The sequence below is a fragment of the Suillus plorans genome (genome assembly GCF_016647745.1).
Source record: "Suillus plorans strain S12 chromosome Unknown HD556scaffold_6, whole genome shotgun sequence".
Classification (NCBI taxonomy): domain Eukaryota; kingdom Fungi; phylum Basidiomycota; class Agaricomycetes; order Boletales; family Suillaceae; genus Suillus; species Suillus plorans.
Window position 1 is genome coordinate 838581 of NW_024537390.1, and position 21425 is coordinate 860005.

At 49.7% G+C, this 21425-nt stretch overlaps 4 protein-coding genes across 4 annotated transcripts; 1 reads left to right on the forward strand and 3 right to left on the reverse strand.

Annotated features, from left to right (window-relative positions):
* Positions 1-157: 157 nt before the first annotated feature.
* On the reverse strand, positions 158-5536 carry HD556DRAFT_1263759 (coiled-coil protein; the record flags this gene model as incomplete). Its single annotated transcript, XM_041299082.1, has 7 exons — positions 5109-5536; positions 4845-4986; positions 4623-4790; positions 2552-4575; positions 1090-2233; positions 890-1032; positions 158-841 (listed from the first exon to the last, which is right to left on the reverse strand). The coding sequence occupies exons 1-7, from the start codon at positions 5448-5450 to the stop codon at positions 158-160; spliced, it is 4647 nt and encodes a 1548-aa protein (XP_041165436.1). The 5' UTR covers positions 5451-5536.
* A 971-nt stretch (positions 5537-6507) lies between these two features.
* On the forward strand, positions 6508-10883 carry HD556DRAFT_807711 (hydantoinase). The gene is made up of 20 exons (XM_041311690.1): positions 6508-6737; positions 6793-6964; positions 7020-7146; positions 7205-7317; positions 7367-7689; positions 7759-7864; positions 7924-7943; positions 8003-8086; positions 8144-8549; positions 8603-9219; positions 9275-9314; positions 9370-9429; positions 9479-9535; positions 9588-9605; positions 9661-9753; positions 9803-9870; positions 9935-10156; positions 10207-10381; positions 10435-10607; positions 10666-10883. The coding sequence occupies exons 1-20, from the start codon at positions 6682-6684 to the stop codon at positions 10745-10747; spliced, it is 3012 nt and encodes a 1003-aa protein (XP_041165437.1). The 5' UTR covers positions 6508-6681; the 3' UTR covers positions 10748-10883.
* Positions 10884-11600: 717 nt separating this feature from the next.
* Positions 11601-13222, reverse strand: HD556DRAFT_1429809 (major facilitator superfamily domain-containing protein; the record flags this gene model as incomplete). The annotated part of the gene is made up of 3 exons (XM_041304851.1): positions 11601-12443; positions 12497-12910; positions 12971-13222. The coding sequence occupies 3 exons, from the start codon at positions 13220-13222 to the stop codon at positions 11601-11603; spliced, it is 1509 nt and encodes a 502-aa protein (XP_041165438.1).
* Positions 13223-17952: 4730 nt separating this feature from the next.
* Positions 17953-21401, reverse strand: HD556DRAFT_1228440 (uncharacterized protein; the record flags this gene model as incomplete). Its single annotated transcript, XM_041297222.1, has 15 exons — positions 17953-18009; positions 18063-18097; positions 18149-18335; positions 18388-18491; positions 18545-18763; positions 18820-18900; positions 18939-19061; positions 19115-19399; positions 19452-19612; positions 19652-19887; positions 19938-20043; positions 20097-20194; positions 20246-20640; positions 20694-20960; positions 21140-21401. The coding sequence occupies 15 exons, from the start codon at positions 21399-21401 to the stop codon at positions 17953-17955; spliced, it is 2616 nt and encodes an 871-aa protein (XP_041165439.1).
* Between the last annotated feature and the right edge of the window lie 24 nt (positions 21402-21425).

Below are 21425 nucleotides of genomic sequence, written 5' to 3' on the forward strand. Positions count from 1 at the left end.
CATACACGAACGAAAAAAAGTGACAATATAAGGGATTTATATCATGATATAGCGAAGACCATTATCAGGGAGGATAGGCTGCGAGAAAGCGAGACATGGTGCGCGAAAAGCAAAGATAGACAAGGCAAGAGCGAGAAAACGGGCGCTGTTCGCCCGACTACCGATCACCAACAGCGTTAGGTACAGTCTTTGTAGATCGACGAGAGCCAAAGCGAAGCTTCCCATCGTCCCCTCGGCCCCATGAAAACAAGCCGCCTGCATCATGAGAGTGTGTGCTCCCCGTTCGTGATCGAAGCGACCACGCAGGAGACACAGGCCGTGCGGGAGCGCCAACTTCAAGGAGGTGGTCACCATTGTGGGTGTGGTGGTGATGACCAGAGTGACCGACAGTATGACGTCCATCACAACAGGCGCGCACATTTTCCAAGCCTTCGAACCCGTCGTCCGACTGAGATTGACCATGGAGTTCAAACTCAAGGTCGTCGTCGTCATGGCCATGACCCATTACTCGTTCGAAGGACTTCGCAGGGCTGTAAGGGCTCTCGGGCGCTGCCCATCGGAGGTATTCTGCGGCCGGCGTTCCAGACCTTTTACCTACAGACCCTCGAACAGAGATCTGTGATCTACTCCGGCTGCCCCGCGGCGTGGTGTTGAAGGTACCACCGTTCTGGCTGCTGTGGCCACTTCGTTGACTTTTGGGACTGGTATCAATCAAATGACGGTGATCATCATCTGTGAACTCTGCGCTTTGAGACATGGGACTCATAGCGGCCGCATTTTCATTCTGACTGACTGATGGTGTTATCGGAGGGCTGGGACGAGCAAGCAGGTATTTCAAAGCCTAGACAGATGTAAGCGTTCACCCAAAAGTAAGACGAGAACGACAGACATTGAGCCAAATGTCATGGCGTTCTTTGGTAGGCGCAGTGATCTTCATTTCTCTCTGAGCTGTGGATATCACGACGCTGTACTGGTATAAACCAGGAGGCATGGGATTGGGATCTAAAACAGAGCGAACACCTTCGATATAAGCTGTGGCCACACAAACCATCAATTCAACGTCAGAGAATATCACATCAATTCACTCACCGCTCTTAGCACTCGATTCTGAAACGTTTGATGATCCAGGGTCAGCAGAGCTCCAGTACAAAGTCTTGGTATACGGATGCACCCAGAAGAACCGCTTGTGTCTCTTCTCTCCATAGCCTTTGCCAATGGTGCGCCGGGTATATTTGTACAAGAACTCGCCGATCATGGTCTGGGTAATCGCATGGATGACAGCAGGGTCTGTGGACATACTATGCCTGTTATCGTTGGGCTGTTCGACATTCTTGCCAGGGTTGATGGGCACGCTGACACCGGGTGCGCGGTTTAAGAAAACGTTGTGGTCCGAAGACATGGACGACCGTGGTGAAAGTGCGCTTCTATCCGATGCCAGGGATGTGCTCGACATCTGACTCCTCTGTTGCTCGCGCACACCCCATGATGGTAAGCCAGACGGTGGAACCGAGTTTTGTGCATACGCCGCAGCATTGGCAGCAGACCGGAAGCTGCTTGTGGATGGCGGCTGCCGTAAATTTGATTGTGGCGGGGGCATGCTCGAGCCATGCTGCCTTGGACCATAAGCACTCCCTCTACTATGCACAGATAGCATTGTGCCAAAGGTCGGTGTAGTGGCGCGCTGTACGAGTTCTGGAGGTGGGGGGGAGGATGGACGAGGTGGCGGCGCGTCCGATGTCGATGACGTAGTAGCTATTCTCCGTTCCGGGATAAAAGGGGGTGGTGGCATAGTGCCGGACGGAGGCGGTTGGCGAGGTGGTGGCGGCAAGGCCATCATAGGGGGTCGAGTCTTGTCTACAATAGAGGGCACAACAGAGGCGGTCCTTGAACGACGAGTTCCATCGTCGGCGCCAGAAGAGACTGTAGACTCAACTGACTGTCGATGGTCTGTATTAGAGGTAACAGAGCGAATGATGCCGAAGCTTGTGGTACTGAGACTAGAGTCACGAATAGGAGAGGGGGAAGGAGGAGCGGGCATTGCAATGGCAGGTGCAGGAACAAACTGGAACTGTTGTACTGCCGCACCCACTCGGAAGAGAGCGGGGGACACAGGGACAGAAGGTGCGGGGGTGGGAGTCGGGGTCACAGACGACGCAGAGGTGTCTTGCCAACTTGCAATAACGGGTGAAGCAGTAAATGTATCCGTTTGAACAGACATTTCCTTCAGCTCTGGCTTAGAGGGCTCGGCTACCATCTTGGCCACTTCGACTGCCTTCAAGACTTCGACTGGTTGTTGGACCTCCTTGATGACTTCCACAGGTACTTCTTTGATGATTTCGATTGGAACCTCCTTGATAACCTCCTTGATGATCTCGATCTCCTTGATGACCTCTACCGGGACCTCTTTGATGACTTCCACCTCCCTGATAACTTCAACAGGCACCTCGACCTCTTTGATGACTTCCACCTCCCTGATGACTTCAACAGGCACCTCGACTTCCTTGATGACTTCCACCTCTTTGATGACTTCGACCTCTTTGATGACTTCTACCTCTTTGATGACTTCCACCTCCCTAATGACCTCCACTTCCTTGATAACCTCGATGACCTTCGGCTCTTCAACGTCATCCATACCAACACCCTTCTCCTCGTAGGTAGCTGTGTCACGATGGAGTAACTCCCGATGTTGTGTTGTAGATGATACTGACGACCGCCTTGAGTTTCCAAGCGCCCTGACACTCTCATCATCACTCTCCGAAAAGTCGTTGTCCGTCATCGTCAACACAGAATGGAAGTCCTCCCGTGACTCTGTAGCAAGACTCCCCCGCGCGTCGTGGTAATCGTCCACATCTGTATCTGTTTCTACACCGGTCTCCGTCGCTCCGTCGTCCATGTCAACATCGATGTCACTCTCCTCCTCAGAGGAGAAACCACCCGGAATGGGCCGCCGGCCGTTAGCTTCACCGGGGATGCCCTCTGACGAACGAGAGAAATCAGACTGTGTAAGCGTCGTACGCCTCATCGAGCTCCGTGCGACGAAAACGCGATCGGGGGGCTGCATTTGGTAGAAGCTTGTGCGGGCTGCAATAGGAGAAGTAGGCTCGTGCTGCACAGCTGTTTCCATATGCACCACAAAGAACTCATCAGTCTGGCACGACATTTCAGAAGTGGTGGGAGATGCTGGCACAGGTTCAAGGGCTTGCTCGACTTGTACACCCGTGTCATTCGCTAGGAAAGAGGGCGAGGGTACGAGCACCGTCACGTCCTCGAAGTCGGTCTGACACGCCATTTCAGCGGTGACCTTGACTTCAACATCTTCAGTAACAGACGTAATGCCAAGCTCTGCAGATAAAGCCTCAGGCTCCCCAACAAGGGACGCCGGTCTGGCCTCCTGGAAAGCAGCACCGCCACGAGCGCGTCGTGGTGGGGCTCCACCACGCCCAACGCCGCGAGGGGAGGAGCGAGCCAGCAGGGAATGGCGAAGCGGGCTAGATTGGCTTGGGAACGCGCTGTATGACGCAGACTTGCGGAGGACATTTGCGAACACTGGGTCCATGCCGTCAACGCTTGTTCGCTTCGAGGAAGGAGAAGGTAAGGGGTCAAGGTTTTGCTCTTCCGGCTCGCCCTCTGCGTTACCCTCGTCGGAAAGAATATCATCGGCGAAGTCGGGGAGAAGCGGTATGGGTGGTGGAGGAGAGGCATTGTAGTCAGATGTAGTACTGGGGCTTTGCGCTGCCATGCCGAGCCTGGTAACAAGGGAAGACCTTCCTCTCCCTCTCCTGCCTCTGGCTCTGCCACCACCAGAACGGTATGGCGTCAGTCGGCGAGGATGTTTAGTCTCAGTCTCGTCATCGTCATTCGTCTCATCTTCTGGAGGCTCGTTCTCAGCATGTACATACCCAGAGGAAGACTCTAGTTTGCGCTTATATTCCATTCGCATCTCCTTCTCGCGATGCAAACTGCCCTTGAGGGTACTGATCTGCCTCTGGGCGTGGGCAAGCCGCTGCTGAAGGGCCTCGATCTCGTTATTGGGGTGGTTGCTCGCATGGAATGGGCGTGATGGTGACGGGTCAGGGGAAATGTCTACAAGATCCTCGAATGCGTCAGGCTGAAACACAGCTGAACTGTCCATTTTCCGCCTGTTGGTGGTACTGGCTGTGGTAAAGACATCATCATCCTCTGCAGCAGGGGTCGAGTACTCTTTACCCTGGCTTGCACCAGGCGTGAGTGGACTCCCGAATCGTGGACCGAGGCGACGGCTTGATTTCTCTACCTCCGCCCTCAGTACATCCAGCGCGGATTGCAAGTCTGACTTGTCGCGCTGTAGACCCGCAGCATGCTTACGCGCTTGTGCCACGTCTGTCTCGTGCTTAGCTTTCATATCATCGTATGCAGTTTGGACACGCTGTAATTCGTTTTTGTACTGGTCTGCTGCTTCTCGAGTGTTGTTGAGCTGTTTCGTAACCCGCTTGTGCTCGCCTTCGATGCGCACGATTGTTGACTGCGAGTCTGAATACTGGGTACGGACTTCTTGGAGAGTAACTTCGAGGTTCCAGTTTTCTTCTTTGAACTTGTCTGCGGCAAGTAAGTTTCACGAGGTAAAGGAATACTAGAAGACCGACCTGAGCTCTGTTCTTGCGATCGAAGCGCGGTACGTAGAGACTCTACGGTCTTTTCAAGGTCATCTTTCTCCTCCTTCATGTCTTGGATGGCCTTGTCACGCTCGCCGAGAAGGCTCTGGAGCCGTCGCACTTCGGTAAGCAGTCCGCTTCCTATCTCGAACGCAAATTCTAGAGAAATAGTGAGCTGTGAAAGCAAAAGCAAACAGAATGAGAGAAACTTGCCGACATCGTCTGCTCGATGGGCAGCATTTTTGGCACGACGAGACTGGGCAGCAGATGAAGCTGAGGCTTTGGAGCGCTCGGGCTCCTCTCGAGGAAGATCGTTGATCGGTAGGGTCGGAGATGATTGCTGGGTAGGAGGACGCTAGAAATAAGTAGATTACACGTTAGTGTATGATGCATTGTGTATTTCATAGGCGAGGCAGGGTGCATGTGGCATTGACCAACGGTAGGCGCTTGTCTGGAATTTTGAATTGAAGGACTCACTTTTTGGCCAAAAGCACTAGATAGCTGGGCGTTCTCTGCGTCCCAAGCAGCGACGGTCTCTGCTAGTTCGCGATAGCGTTCGCGCGCGTCAGTATCTAGTTCCTCGTCTTCTGCACGTTCTGCATCAAATTCCTGGAGTTGTCTTATCTTCTCTTCAAGCTCTATCTGCTGTGCAAGAACGCGCTGACCGAGAGTTCCGGCCTGCTGTAGTTGCTTTTCCTTGTTATCGAGGAGCAGTTGGAGCTGAAACTTGCGTTGGCCTGCGGAAGAAAAGGCTGGTGCCGAGAAATCTGGCATGTTTGATAGGACTTCTGCTAGACCGTCATCTGATAGACTAGCCATGCCTGCGCAGGCCGTCGACGATCAAAATGGTGCAATGTCTTGATGAATGAGCGTTGGTCTCAAGAAACGCGACGCAGGCTTGGCCGCCAAAACCAACATGTGCTAATCGAACTAACTTGTATTGAATTGGAATATATATCTCACGGGTCTTTACTCGGTTCTGATTTCGTGATTTAATTGATCTGTCGGCGTTACTCGTAGTTTTCGGTTAAGCTTCGCGATGGCCTCCAAAGAGATTTCGGGTCAACCTGCTAAGTGCTTGTGCTTCACCCGAATCAGCATCGACTGATATCAATCCAATTCTCTGATCCATCACAGGCTGCAGCATCGACTTAATCACAATATTTGGTTAGCTGTGATTGTCCCCCTTTACTCCGCCGTTCATCCTAAAATGAATGTAGATGACACCGTTATGTAGTAGCTGAGAGTTCCTCGTCGCTGTTTGCACGTCTATCGATGCCCTCCCCTTTCATATCGGTGGGCCAGATTCCATTTCTATATTTACTTGTGGATCTAGACAAACAACAGGGTCTACTGTTCGCCCCAGGACTCGGAAGTTCGCTGCTTCCGCCAACAAGATCATGTGCATAAAGCAGCTACGAGATGTGGACAGACAATGACCTACTGCTGTTTGGGCGCATGCGGCGGTGACACGATATCCAGGCAGAGCGCCCTCAATGCGTATTTTGCCCGACCAAGTATCGTAATAAGCGGAGCCCTTTTGTTAATAGTCCACAGGTGAATCTAGAAGCGGTAAGATGGAAAAAAAACTAGTCTGCATGGACATGAAAGCTAGTAGCTGTAAGACCCGAATTGTGAGTGCTGCACCCGAGGAATGTCCGAACCAATAATAGCAAGTTCTACGAGCAGTCATCTGATATTCACGTGAACCGTTTATCTCAGTCGTTGGTGAGCTCACTGTTCTTCTTTCTTTCGGTATACCTGGTGCAGTTGACCGATACGATTACAATGATCACTCAATATCTTTATGCAGGCGGGTTCGATGACCTGGTCACGCGCAATCGTCCAAGCTATTGTTGAAGTAACACGACTACTTATAGCTCCTACTACTAGTAGCGCTCGATATCTGAATCGAACCTCGATTTCGCTTATCTGCTAATTTGGTTGTACCAAAGCACCACGGTTGCTTCGGTCCCCATCTTGGTTATCCTTATCATAACCACCTACCTTTTGACTGTCTAAGACGATACCAGCAATCCTTCGACCATAAATGAGTTCAGTACACCCCATCCTACGCTTAGGTGTTGACGTAGGAGGAACAAATACGTGCGTACCTGATTTGAATTTGCATCACTCCGCGGACTCGAGAAACGTTCACCAGCGATGCAGTTCTCCTCGATCTGTCAGAGGGTTCGCGAAGAGGGCAGGTTCTTGCATCAGCAAAACACCTCACTACAGCGGATGTTACTTTGGGAATCCAAAACGCCATCGAGTCCGTGTTGACACGAGCTCAGAGCAAGTCCAACATTCAAGCCCTCTGTATCGGCACGACAGTAAGATTCGCTTCGTACACGCACCAACTTGCGTCCTGATTCGCGTACATCCTAGCACTTTGTAAATGCATTGGTAGAAAGAGATCCTCGGCGTTTGGACAGAGTCGCGGTCATTCGCCTGTGCGGCCCTTTCACGCATGGAACACCACCATTCGTAGGCTTTCCGCACGAGCTGCGAGATCGTGAGTTGCTGCTGTGGAACGTGCGATGACGTCCTATACTGACGTCCACTTCCCGCAGTACTCGAAGGTCCCCACTTCCTACTCTCAGGAGGCCTGCAAATTGACGGAAGTGAGATTGCTTCTGTTGTCCTTGCGCAAGTCGAATCCGCCTGCGACGAAATCAACCGCCAGGTACGGAAACGATGATGGGCACGTTGGATGCAGCTGAGATGATTTCCAGGGCATACATGCAGTCGTCGTCTCCTCGGTGTTCGCCCCCATCGACTTTGAGATCCAACAGGAGGAAACAGTCGCAGCGATTGTACGCAAGCGCATTCCTGGAATGGACGTCGTATGCTCCAAGGACGTTGCGGCCATCGGGCTGCTGGAGCGTGAAAACGCATCTATCCTGAATGCTGCATTATTGCGATACGCCAAGAAGACGGTAATAGGGTTCGAGAAGGCAGCCAAGGCACTCGAGCTGAAGTGCTCCGTTTTCATCACGAGCAATGATGGCACCTTGCTCAGCTGCGCACAAGCTGCGCGTCTTCCTATTCGAACCTTGTGCGTGTTTCTCTCGAAGAGGTCTCGATGACAAGGGTTATCATAATCAATTAATGATGTTCCTCAAAGTTCGTCCGGCCCAACGAATTCCATGCGCGGCGCCGCGTTCTTGGCCGCACTGGAGTCAGGCATCTCAAAGCAATCCGCACTGGTAGTTGATATTGGTGGCACAACGGTGTGTCACTGAGACAACCTTCAGCTTCGTGGCAACAGGCTCACTGTTGTCTTATCTAGACAGACATAGGAATGTTGCTGTTCGTGAACAAAGTAGAAGTTTTAGCAACCATACTAATTTTGCTTGACAACCCATTAGACCTAGTGGGTTCCCTCGTCAAGCCGCCGCTCATCACGAGTTCTGTGGGGTTTTATTGAACTTCTCCATGCCACATGTTACCAGGTGCTGGTTTTGACAGTGTGTCAAGCATTCATGGTAAATTGATTGTCTATGCTCTAGTATTGGCCTTGGTGGGGGTTCCGTTGTCCGAGAGGACCCAGTCACAAAGAAGGTCACTGTTGGTCCTAATTCTGTTGGCCATCGGATCACCTCTGAATCTATAGTGTTTGGTGGCTCTACACTGACCGCTACCGACGTGGTTGTTGCAGCAGGTCGCGCTTCAAACATTGGAGACGAAAGTCTTGTTTCCGGAATTGGGCAGTCGATCATCGAAGGCGCTCAAAGTGCTATCAAGAAGATGCTCCAGAACTACCTTGATGCCATGAAAACATCTTCCCAAGATATCCCAGTCTACCTGGTCGGCGGAGGGTCCATCCTTGCTCCAGATGTTCTTACGGGCATCAGCCGGGTTCACAGATTCCCTCACTTCGACGTCGCGAATGCTGTTGGCGCTGCCATTGCCCAGGTAATGAAGAAATGACCTTCTCCTCCCCATTGATACTCAATCTCGATCTGAAGATATCAGGCATCATTGATTCCTTCGAAGACACATCCACAAGAACCATCCTACAAGTTCGCGCTGATGTTGAAGCCAGGGCTATCGCTCGAGCAATTGCTTCCGGAGCAGATCCGCACCGTGTCGCCATAGTGGAGAGCGAGGTCATTCCTATCGCCTATACCAGCGGCCGTTGCCGTTTTTATGTCAAGGCCGCCGGAGACTGGAGTGGCGTCGCTAGTCCAAGTTGGCTAGAGGTCGACGATCCTCTGCACGTTGAAGCTTCTACCGGGGAGACCGCCTCCCGGCCACAAATGGTAGCATCCGCCGCCGCCTCTCCCGTTGTGGCGCCGGTCATGCGTTCTGCGAGTGACATCTTGGAGTACGAGCCTAGGATAGAAAAGAGAGAATGGCTCTTGTCCGAGGTTGATCTGGAGTGGATTGCAGATGGCTGCTATGTACTGGGATGCGGCGGTGGCGGGTCCCCCTTGCATACTTTCTTGGAGCTGAGAGAACTCGTACGGTCAGGTGAAACAGTGCGAGTGGTTGACTTTTCGTCACTTGCGTCGAATGCACTGGTTGGATGGGGTGGAGGCATGGGTAGCCCAGAAGTGTCCTCTGAGAGACTACTTGGCAACGAGTCAGTATTTCCGCTGCATAAATGAAAGGTGATACCTGATTGTTTTGGTCATTAGATATCAAGAGGCTAGCGCGGAGTTGTGGTCCTTGATAGGGGTAATGTAATCTTCGCTGGTCCGACTATTGTAATGCTCTAACGATACACTTCTAGATTGCGAAACCAGAAGCGCTTTGCGCGATAGAGATCGGGGGTTCCAACGGTATGATTAACGTATGTTTTTCAATTCGTCAAGTGAAGACAAATATTGACATTGCTGTAGATGATTCTGGGATCGACGAAATACACCGATATACCATGCATAGATGGGGACTTTATGGTATGTAGCAACAAGCAGGTGGTTCGTTGTCTAAATCATCACCTATATACAGGGCCGTGCATACCCCACTGTGAGCAGTATCATTCTGATCTTGGATGTGTGCTCCAAGTTTACGGTTTTGAAAGTGGCATCAAACCACGGCCAGTGTCTACGACTTCAGCGGCACTGGAGCCAAGATGCTGCCGAGCGCTATATCCAGTGGAGATGGGAACGTTATGGTATCTTTCCCTCTCACGTTTTCAGTCAAAATCGACGAACTGTCTACAGATCATGACAAAGGCCAAACGTGACATTGACGTCGATGCTTCCTTACGCGCGGCATGTGTTGAAATGGGGTGAGTGGTGATATGTGTCACGAGTACTATGCGTGATGATTATGTGGTGCATCGTGTGCATTAGGACGTACGTAGGACAGGCCAGCTGCCCTCTGAAGGCTGATTACGTGGATAATGCCATGATCAAGAACACAGTATCATTAAGCTGGCGCATTGGACGAGCTATCGCATTGGCTCGCAAACAATCGAGTTTGTCTCGGATTGGGTCAATTCTTGTTGACGCCGTAGGTGGCTCCAGCTCTGCAAGAGTGTTGTTCATGGGCAAGATCACCGATGTGAGAAGGCGGTCAGTTTTTTTTCGAACTCATGTTACGCAGCACCATTGATTTGTGACAGTGTCTACAAAGGTCATACGATTGGAGAAGTCGTTATCACCGCGTTAACCGTGGATGACGATGTTGATGACGACGATCCTGATTGTCCCATGGAGCGCTTCACCGGAACACTCATCATTCCATTCAAGAACGAGAATCTGTATGCAGAACATACCGCGGATGGTGCAATACCAACTGTGAGAGTATGTTCCTTTACTCCCAAGTCCGTGCTAAAAGTATCAACGTGTAGATGGTCGCGACTGTTCCCGATCTAATCACCGTGCTTGACGCTCAAAATGGGGCTGCTCTCGGCACGCCTCAGTATAAATATGGGTTGCGGGTTCTCGTGCTCGGGATCACCGCGGCTCCCCAGTGGACCGGTTCTGAACGTGGCCTTGCTCTCGGAGGCCCAAGTGCGTTTGGGTGTGTACCGTGATTGTTCTCATACAGCTATTCGCCATAATTGAAACCATGTGCATAGATTCACACATATTCCGTACAAGCCACTGGGCAAGTACACACAGCCTCGGTCTGTGATCGAAGAGTATTCCCGTAATGGTTGACTTCCCGTCGAATTAGGCAGCTGGATCTGGGGTAGTAAAGCCTCTTGGCCATTCCGTGCCCTTCTAACATGCCAGAGGCTACCTGCATGCTACTGTTCTCGATCAAGCTGTCACTAAACAGAACCATTCGTATTCGTCTGTTGAATGCAGGAGGCGTTCACCCGGAGAGCCATTTATGGCAGTTGTGTGTAATTGATCACTCGGTCTCTGGGATTTCAGTTTCAAGTCTCAAGGGTCGAAAACACAGCACACGCGCGTGTCCGCTTTTCATTCAGCAAATCGCAATTGCAAAGGGATTTATGTGTGCCGTAACTTCTATAACTAAGCACTGGATATCTGAGGCGCCAGTTCTATAATGCATTTTCGATGCGATCTCCGGGTTTACCGTGCGTGATGCGCAATCCATTCGCCCTTCCAGCGGGATGCAGATCCGATCTCCCCCCCAGTTTCTGGTCTCGGAACCAGCCATTCCAAAAAATCGTTCAAATTTTAGCCCTTGACGGCCTTGACTCATAAGCAAGTCATTTGGGGTGACGACGGTTTACGCCGGTCTCCCGATATAGTAAAACAAAAGACGCTTGTAGCGACTCCAAATGCTATCTAGAACATTAAATAGATCATACAGACATAATTATTCTACCCATCATATTATTATGTCCGTGAGGTAGTTAAGCAAGGCGTCAATGCTACTTGTCAAGCCGACGGAGTCATATCAGTGATGGGATATGTTCCCGTGAAATGAAGCAAGAGCAAAAACAAAAACAAAAGACAGAATATGCAAGATGCGATGCGTGTCTGGGTCAAAAGTATGCGTCAATAAGGTATGCAGAGAGTAAGCATCCACGCGTGATGGTCAAGCTTCCTCGTTCTTTTGTTTTGCTATCCATCTCCGTTTCCACGCTGGGATGAAGTCCACGTTACAGAGGAAGGCCACTGCTATAGCGTAGATAACGCCAAAACAGATAGCCGGTATCGTCCCGAAGTGATAGGCTTTGACGAGTGCAGCAAGGATCTGACTCTCGTACTCGGGATAAGCGGCATGGTTGTCCGCAAGCTCAAGACCTTGGTTCACCAACGAGTCTGGAAGTTTTCCGCGGAGCGATTCCGTAAAACTAGTCTCATATATCGCCGTGAGGAGTGCAGTGGCAAATGTACCACCCAATGTCCGTAGAAAAGACAAGAACCCGCTGATTCCTGCAATTTGATGGGGTTTGACAGACATGGGTCCAACGACGAGGGAAGGTTGGTAGAGCAGACCGGACGCAATGCCCGTGATAATGGAAAAGCCGATGGTTGTCACTGCAGGTGTGTACTGTCCCACCATCAACATTAAACCACTACCCAGCGCATATAAAACGCCGCCTGCTACACCAATAAGGCGCACTTGCCCCGTATGCGCGAGGATGTTAGCCCCTGCAACCGAAGAGATGCCGAGAGTGAGGATGAGGCCGAACATCTGTAGCCCGGACTGAATGAGGCTGGAACCTTTGATATCGATGAAGTAACGGGGAAGGAAGAAGACGGAACCGAAGTAGCCAGCTCCAGTAAGAAAATTGATCAAACAAGTAATGGGGATATTCGGTATGCTGAAAAGCCGGATATCAACAACGGGGTGTTCGGCTACCTTGAGCTCGTAGAAAACAAAGACAGGTATGAGGAGACCTCCAACGATGAAGAGAGCAATGATAGGTGCCGACTAGAAAATGCAGTTTATGTAAGTACGAAATGGTTATGAAGACATGTACCTACATTCCAAGGGAACAGCTTGTTTCCCATCTCAATGGCAATACATATCATGCTCGAGACCGCAATGGCAAGTACAGAACCAATGTAATCCACTTCTCCTAGTTGTGCAAGTAACCCGATGCGTTGCTTCCGATGAGGAACAGGGTATCGGACGCATGTTGTTCCAATGACCAGCGTGACCGCAATGAGCATGAGAGTGATCCAGAATATCCATCTCCAATTTGTGTCAACGGAGAGGACCGCGCCCAGCACGGGCCCAATCGCTAGACCGATTGCAGAGGCACAATTGAAAAATCCCAACCACAGACCTCGTGAGTCTGCCGTTGTCAGATCCAAAACAATGATCACGCCAACGGATTGTCTTCCAGCGGCACCTATACCCTGAAGAAGGCGGGCACCAATCAATGAATTCATACTCTGAAATGCGTGGGTACGTCAGAAATCCCCATGGACACACTAGACCAAATGGGAACATACCGTGGCCAGCCCACACCACACGGTTCCAGCACCAAAAATAAGCATTGTACCATTGAACACTTGGGCACGCCCAAAGATGTCAGCGAACCTGCCAAGAAGAGTTTGTGTGACGGTGAAGCCCAACAAGTATGATGTTGCGATCCAGTTTTGGTTAGCGAGGTCGTCGAAGTCAGCTGCGATGATATGCATGGCAGTGGTAGCGGTGGTCTCGTTGAAGTAAGCAGTAAAGTTGCCAATCCATAAACTCGCCATGATCAGAAAAAAGTGGGTACGAGTGACGACCACAGCGGGTTGTTGTTGCTGCTGTGAGCATTCAAGTCTCTCCTGCTGGCAGGTTTCCAGTGACTGTTTGTGAAGAGAATCAGGTAAGGAGACTATAGGCAGCTTGTCTTCGCCCATGATGATGCTGTTGTTCATGGTCGCGCATCGCGATAGAGTAAGAGTTGGTGATGAGGTCATGGGGGCCGGGAGCTAGTGATGAATGAGAAAAAGCTAATGTATTAGTAGGGCAAACATCAAGGCGGTTCAAGTATCAGCACGCGAGAATTGGAAGCGCAACCCTCGAAAGTCTGGAAGTCTGGGAATGTCAGAAGGATACGTGACTGAAGCTGACTGAATGAAGTTGCACTTTGAGGAAATACGGCGCTACTTGAACCCATCGGCGACTTGATGTACACACACGAGCACCGTTCCCTGCACACGGATCCGCGGGGACGAGGGACAGATCCCGAAACACTATGTGCGGAAACTCGGCGAGAGTTACTTCAGGCACTTATTTCCGAAGATACAGACGGTTAAGGCCTCTGGGGCCAAATTCATGAGTAAAAAAGGAGGTGACGATTACAGAAGTACTAGCCAGGAAACTCTGAGGAACGGAGTGCAAACGGAGCGTCCGGAGAAGACGTATTGTGACCAAAATTGATTTTAGCCTAATTCTTGACCCATCTAGTGTTAACTGTCCGCGGAAATCATGTGCCCCTCATCTGTGGAACGGGTGTGAGATCTTATATTATATTATAGATAGCATGGGGACATGGAAACGCACTGCACATGCCCGAAAAAACGGATGCTTTGAGTTGCACAGTCAATTGGCCGGCCAGAGATATGCAGATTTTTAATGGGCTGCAACGGGTTAATGCCACGCCATAGGCCGGTTGGGTCTCTGCTGCCAGATCGGCGACAACGGGTTCGTTGACTAGTATCGATATCGCTTGTTGTGATTCAGATTCACTCAGAAGAAAGAAGGGCGAGTTTTAGAAGTTAGTACTAGCTTGGAAATTGTGATGTTTACTCAATGTTTACTCCACCGAAACCGGACATCGCAGTTTGAACGGCTCGGCAAATAGTCCATAGAACAGCACAAGATTACTATCCGACCGCGAGCCTCGAGGAAGGCAGGTGTATGAAAAATGAGGTGAGCGGAGTGATATAAGGTCTAGCTGATGAGTTAATCGATTGTGCCTAAGTTCCATCATGCTGTAAACTGTTGTCGAGTCAGTGTCCAGCCCTGGATTCTAGATCTGCCATTCTTCTCTCGAGTCTCGATACCACTGTCCTTCTCTTCGCTCGCATTGACATTTTTTCTCTCCGCCAAACACATGATGGAACGTGACAACCAGTCATTATTAAGTTCTAGTGATTCCGTGGGTTCTGATTGGTGATAGATCATTTAGACTCGTTCTCGGAGGTGAACTGGCTGTACTACTGGCCGCCATGGGTGTGCACCGCGGTTTGCCGGCCCACCAAGCCAAACTTTACTTGCACGCGTTCACGCTGTTTCAAACGAAAAATTCTCTTCACTGTGCGTCGTGAATGCTTGGTCAATACGTTGAAATCTATGACGTTTATTGATCGATCTGTGGCAGCCCTTCAAGCTCCACGTGTAAGCTCCTGAAGATCCCCCTGTGGCCTAGCTGCTGTGCGTAGCAGTCACCTAGTGTTGTTACTAACCCGTTATGATTATAATCGGTTAAGTAATTAGTAAAATGAATACGAGGGTCTGCCAAAATTTCAATCATTATCGTTGTTCCGTTCGATCCTCTGCTATTGTCCCGGGACCGTATTGTGCCCTGAGAAGTAGGGAAAGTCCTTGTCATCAGCATGATGAGCACGGGCAGGATGCCGACAACAATGACAATGAGGAATACACATTGATATCTGAGACAGGCCCTTCAGAAGGCGGCAGGCCGCGATGAATTTGTTGCTTCTTCGGTCAGAAGATAATGTTTCGCATCCAACTGGTCGGTTGTGGTTCGATTCATTGGATGAGTTTGGTTCCAGAAAGTGGCGCTTTGTTCTACGAACTAATGTCATGCCTGCGTGAGGGTGAAGAGAGTACGGGGGTGTCAAGCCTCAAGCATGGGAAGTGGATCGTCTCAAAGTAATTAACTATTATTTAACCTGTTAACCTATAGTGGTTAATTCAAAGCAGGACGCTTCGCAACGGGCTAAACTTTGCATTTTTACACCATTCAATACTATTATTAGTATCCCAGCTTCGCGGGACGCGCACCCCTGGCCGCCCCCATAGTTTTTACAACTTGGTAAATGGCCGTATGATAAGTTTGAACAGCAAAGCTACAGGATGCAGATGCAGAGGCCAGCCAATTGCAGCGTGACGCCAATTTGGGGATAGCCAATCGAAATGTTGGCTTGTCCCCTGTGAAAAAGCGGACGAGTACTATTTTAGACAACAGATTACTAAAATAGGACGACCCTAGGGCTTATGGACCCTGATTGGCCCTAGAAGTCGGAAATTCTGGAATAAGAGCTTCAAAGTTGTCGTTGTGGGAATGATCATTCTACTCAATTGTATCACGGTTTAGTATGTAACAACACTGGTGCGTACGTTTATGCGTGCATGATTCGTGATGCCGCGGGTAAACGAACCTTTGTGACAGGTTACCGGATGTCACGCAGCCTCCGCGGGTGTTTTACTCAGATGATCATTAAATCTTTTTGGCCGCGAGGCTCTTCCATTACGCAGCCTTGGTTCCTTGAGGCTTGAGCGCTGAGCCTCCAGGCCATCACCTGCTGTCATATCTCCCGCCACCTTGCGGCTCTGGAGAGTGCTGTCACCAGAAATGGCAACGTGTTGTGTTGGACTAGTTCCGAATCTCCAATAACGATGTATTGGTCGATGAGCGGCCAAGCTGCAGATCATATTGTGCGTGTCTCTCGATCGCTTCATGTTCCAAGGGCATTCTTATTGCAGAGCAGTAGTGTCTGTCATGTTTACTGCCGGCGACCGCCATTTCAGCTTCTTACCATGGGGTAAACTTGACTTGCGAAGCCGATCAGAGCGGGTCCCTCCCAATCTACAAAGTCACGGTCTTTCGGACCTCTTAAATAAGCTTTTCCCTTTGCAACTTACGCCTATATTTAGTTCCAGGGGCTAAACGGTCTTTGCAGCTGTTGTTAGATCTTCAAACTGGTTCCCCGCGGATTCATTCGGTCACTCAGCCACTGGTTGCCCCTAACCCATGCATATCATCTTGTCGTGTTCATGTGCTTGACGGCGATATCGATCAATGCCTTGTCTTCCGATTATTAGCAACATGATTTAATAGCCACATTCACCTCACGTGTACGAAGGGAATGAAAGCGGCCCACCGGATGTGCCGTTATTCTTGTGCACCCAACAAGTCGTCGGTGATCTCGATGGGATATATATAATCACAACTCAGGGTATGCGACGGGTGAGAAGTTATCTGATTAGTGAGCCACAATATACGTATCATTGCCGCATCAGCTTGACAAGCGCCCATTAAGTTATTACTTATTGTCCACATGATTCATGATGGCACTCATCTTGGTGGCACTAGGACGTAGCTATATAGTAAGCCATGTCCTTCGAAGTTTCGGCACTACTCTATTATTAGCAGCACGGATCACCGTTATCCTGGCTAGCAGAAATTGAATATCAGAACATCGCTGATCGTCTGAACATTTTTCAGGAAAAACTTATTTTGCACATGATGGTGCTGAGTTCCGCCGGATTTCAGTAATCTGGACTCTGGAGGACAAACATCACATACTCATTCGGTGGTTCATTGTAATACCTGTCACGCAATAAATTTAACCTTGCAAGGTGCTGCGTAGATCTATGGAACCTGTATTCTGCCTCTCAGAATGCATTAAAAAGAAGAATCGCCAACGAGAGATTACTGAGATTGCGGCCCTGCTCGCATGAGCTCACTGGGACCGATCGTATTGACGGTGAACTGATAAAGCTGATTGTCGTAACCGGGCTTTCCCGAACTGGCGAGATGCAATGAACGACGATGCATGATATCTGGCTAGATGAAACGAAATTTTAATTTTGATCCATCAGATTCCAGATAAGACTCACTCACAGTACGGCAAGACATCCACATCGATTATACGACTCCGGATTCGGCTTGGTGCCCAACAGGTGGTCGCTTTCTCGCGCACAACGTAGTACATGTTGGTACTTGAGAGTTGTACGATCTCAGAGGTGGGAGTCGGCCTTGCATGCCGTTAGAGATGTCACATGGACAGAACATGCCAAAGATCTGGAACAAATGGATTTCTGTCTCGTGGAGATTTATTGAGTCCGCAATCAACAACCGGCATCTCACTCAGCCTGGCAGCTTTCTTGAATCACATCTCCATTTAAATGGGCAGCCACCATGCCGCGCAACTACGCCATAAATACGTTCATCAACACGTTCTGACACTGCTTTACTTATCAGCCCCTTCAGAATAAGCCTCACTTGCCCATGTGCACAAGCAGCTGGACTGACCGATGAATTAGGCTGCGTGTAGCCAGCACCACATGGGAATCATGGGAGCTCGCCTGTCACATGCTGAAACGCTACTTCAAGAACATTTAAGCATACATAGGCTGATAGGAGAATCGAAGCGAAGCATAGAAGAAACAGTTAATTTAACTATATAAAATCGCGGGAATGTAAGATGATGCCAAGTGTTTGCGGGAGTGCTAGTGATACGGCGTGGTGTTACCATGGAGATCCTCGCAGGCTTGGCCCTCCAGATAACTGCTCGCCGTTTGTGAGCTATAGAAAGAAAGTAAGTCTAGAGGAAAGAAGGAGAAGATGATGTACAATACCACAGCATTAATCTGCTTATGAATCAAACACAAAACTAAGTTGCCAGTCAGCAAGGTACGACAAGCAGCTCACACATGAAACTCACAGTCCAAATATGACATGGCAGCATTATTTTGGTCTTCGACAAGCATGTCACTAAACTCAATTTCCGTCCCATCCATATTTTGGCGAACGAGAAGCATTTTCGGAGTGCGACCTCGCTGAGCGTAGCGATGCGTGAGTATATTTCTAACCTGAGCAGACAATCGAGTGTGAAGAACTGGGAGCTGGATCTGTAATAACGAAGATCAAAGAAAGGACATTTTGGTCAATCTGGGCACTAACGATATTCGGATCCAGAGTTAGGAGGTCGTCGACACCAAATAGGTCAAGAAGTAATTGCGGAGACACACTGGAGCCGACCCAAAATATCATGAGATCTTCGTTATCTGATGGAAGGACATAGGTAAGGAAGTTATACCGAAAGAAGTGCGGCACAAACCTATTAGATAGACGCCGTGTGCTTCCATGTAGGTGTGGCTGTCCCGCATCAGTGACGGAAAAGACATCTGACCTGTCGTGGGGTCTGGAAGCGCTGTGTCGTCTGCCAAGTCGTGAAGCGCAAGAAGGCGGGGATAGAGATGCTGCATTGTTGCGCGCACGCTCATAGATAGGATCCTCTGAGCATGATAGTTGCGCACGTCCGCAGACACATTACGACCTGCGAAAGTATGTTGATCGATGAAAGCAAGAAATGACCGAATCACAATATCACACCTTTGAGGGGTTTGCACTTCATGATCGCTAGGGTGTATACAGGCAGAGCTCGAAATGCTTCAGGTATAATTAGCTGCGAAGCTTGTTAATGAAAGGGACGGAGATGATATCTAGCGGACTCGCCTGAGAGACAGCGGTAGCAGCCGCACAATTCCGCCGATAGCCGAGTAATATCGACGAACATCTATCAGTCAACTCTTCTCGAATGTGAGCCATTCGTCGTGAAGTCAATTTTGACATCGCTGGAATGAATGTGAGGAAAATTAAAGGTGGCAAAAAGAAGGTAAAATCGGACATTCCCTTGCCAGATGACACACTACGGCATCCATATCAGCATACCTAAAAACGTTGGCGGCCAAGTCTGCCACTTCCAGGGCAAGGTTACATGTTCGGACACGGCGTTGACCGTCTGGTGTCGTATGGAGCACAGCGCACTGCAAGAATGCATACTCTCGAGCATCCAACTTCCGTGAGTGCTCGATATGCACGGATATAGCTTTGTCGGAGTCAAGAATTCCAATGTCCAAGTCCGATACGGAACGCTCATGGAAATTTCCATAATAAGTTGATATTCGCAGGCCTGCACAACTTCGTGACTTCTTCGGGGAAGATATTGATCAATAAAGACTTACCATTGGAACATCGCACGCGCAATAAGCAATTGTATACTGTCGTGCGAGTTAGTAAACGCCGTAGTTGGGAAGTCAAAACGTGTTGATCTCGTGCAGGATTAAACCTAGGATGGAAAAACAGTTCGCCGCCAGTGGTAGAGGATACAATGCCTGTGAAGATGCTTAGCAATGAGAGCACTGGCAGCAGGAAAAAGAAAGACGTGCCGATAGATCCAATATCGATAGGTTTGCTCATCCCAAGGAACATACTGACGCCAATACCCTCCTCTGAGCACTCCTCAGCAATGTCTCTCCATGTCTGATGACGAGGGAGGAACATAGTTCGCTCTTTTTCCGTGCCATATAATGACGTCTGATCATGTAGTGGTTCAAGAGCACCGGGTCCAATTGCAGGTAAGACACTCTGGAAAGCAATGATGTGACCCCCTCGGCCTGCCTGCACGAGCATGCTTTAGCTAGATCACGTGATTATTAACTGGGACGTACGAGCGAAGCTAGCCCAGCAAGTAGCGCTCCCCCAAGCGCTGCATTATCAATGACGGTATCTAGATAACGTTCTGGTAATGCCTTAAGTAGACCTTCGATGGCGGTTCTTGAGAAGGGAATGAGAGTGACTTGAAAATTAAGGTAATAAACGTTCCTGACCTGGATTTCCAGGGATCTACAAACAAGCCCTCACGCAAAGGAATAAATACTTCCTCTAAGTCGGAAACCACAATCATGCTTGCCAATGACGAGGCTGGCTAGAATTTGTCTATATCAACTTGACGCAATGATGCGAGCTGTACGCTTACAGACAGATCATAGAAGTGTAGAGAGGTGTCATATGTCAGAATCGCAAGCTGAGAACCTTTTGGGAAGGACGGCTCTGACAAAGTTCCGTCAAGGGAGGTACCGCCGTAGAGCATATCTCGCAGAACATCACAAGCAGCCTTAAGAAAGCCCGATCGTATGGCTTCCAGCGAGACGTCAAACACAAAAAAATAGTTCAGGGATTTGGGCTCGCGTGCTTGAGAGGAAGGAGGGTCGATAGAGAAATACGATGAATTCATCTTCGGCAGAGGTGGAGGCGCCCAGTATTCGTTTCCTGAGACCACGAAGTCAACAGTTCCCTTGTTCAATTCAGGGCGATTTGGAAGATCTATTCGCATAAGATTTGCGTCCAAATTGCAAAAATAATCCGGCAACACTGGAAACCAAAACTAAGATACCAGTCACTTTAAGAGTCGCACCATGCCATACCTTGAGTTTCGTGACCGCAAAGATTACATTTCCATTTCCATCCGCCGGCAGTCCATGCACACCATGGGTTAATGTACCCTCTGCACTCCTTGCACCGAGGGGGACCTGAATCACCGCAGTCCACGACTGGGATAGGCTCTTCGCGGGGATCAAGATCTGCAAATGGCTGAAACACTGCCGTAAGGGGAATATCGCACTCTTTTGCCAGATGAGAGGAGCTTGGAAGGTTCCACGTTGATACTCTCACGTGTTTTGGGCTCGAGTTTCCTGTAACAGAAGATTCGCTCAATGACCTCGGAGCAAGATTCGAAGCCGAGGTAACAAATTGCCAAATGTCTGCGGTGAGACCAGCATGGCATACAATTGCGTGAAAAGGTGTTGTCTACGTCCCACCACACATAGCACCTAGCCCGAACGTTACATTCCTGGGAGGAAATAAGGCTTACCTTGGTCAAACGCTGTGAAGTCGGATGTTGATAGTGGTGGATTGTTCCCGGGTAACGTCATGAATGAATTTCCTTCCCATTTCTCCTTGTCCGATTCTATCATGTCTATCGGAGATGGCATCTGACTTGGGTCGATCCGAGGTCGCAACCCTGTGGAAGTAAGTGTCAACTGAAGATCACAAAGTGAAGAGGCAGTTGACGTTCCTTTGTAAGGTTCCCCAGCACTGTGCGGCGGTTGTGGTATGTGTCTGTTTGCATGCATGTAGATTACCACACTGACAAGCAA

Bases quoted from the DNA above. Each gene is read 5' to 3' on its own strand.
- HD556DRAFT_807711 (XM_041311690.1), top strand. From the start codon at position 6,682: ATGAGTTCAGTACACCCCATCCTACGCTTAGGTGTTGACGTAGGAGGA. The intron at 8,087-8,143 runs GTGCTGGTTTTG...TCTATGCTCTAG, and splicing joins TCCATGCCACATGTTACCAG to TATTGGCCTTGGTGGGGGTT. The intron at 9,220-9,274 runs GTCAGTATTTCC...TTTGGTCATTAG, and splicing joins GAGAGACTACTTGGCAACGA to ATATCAAGAGGCTAGCGCGG.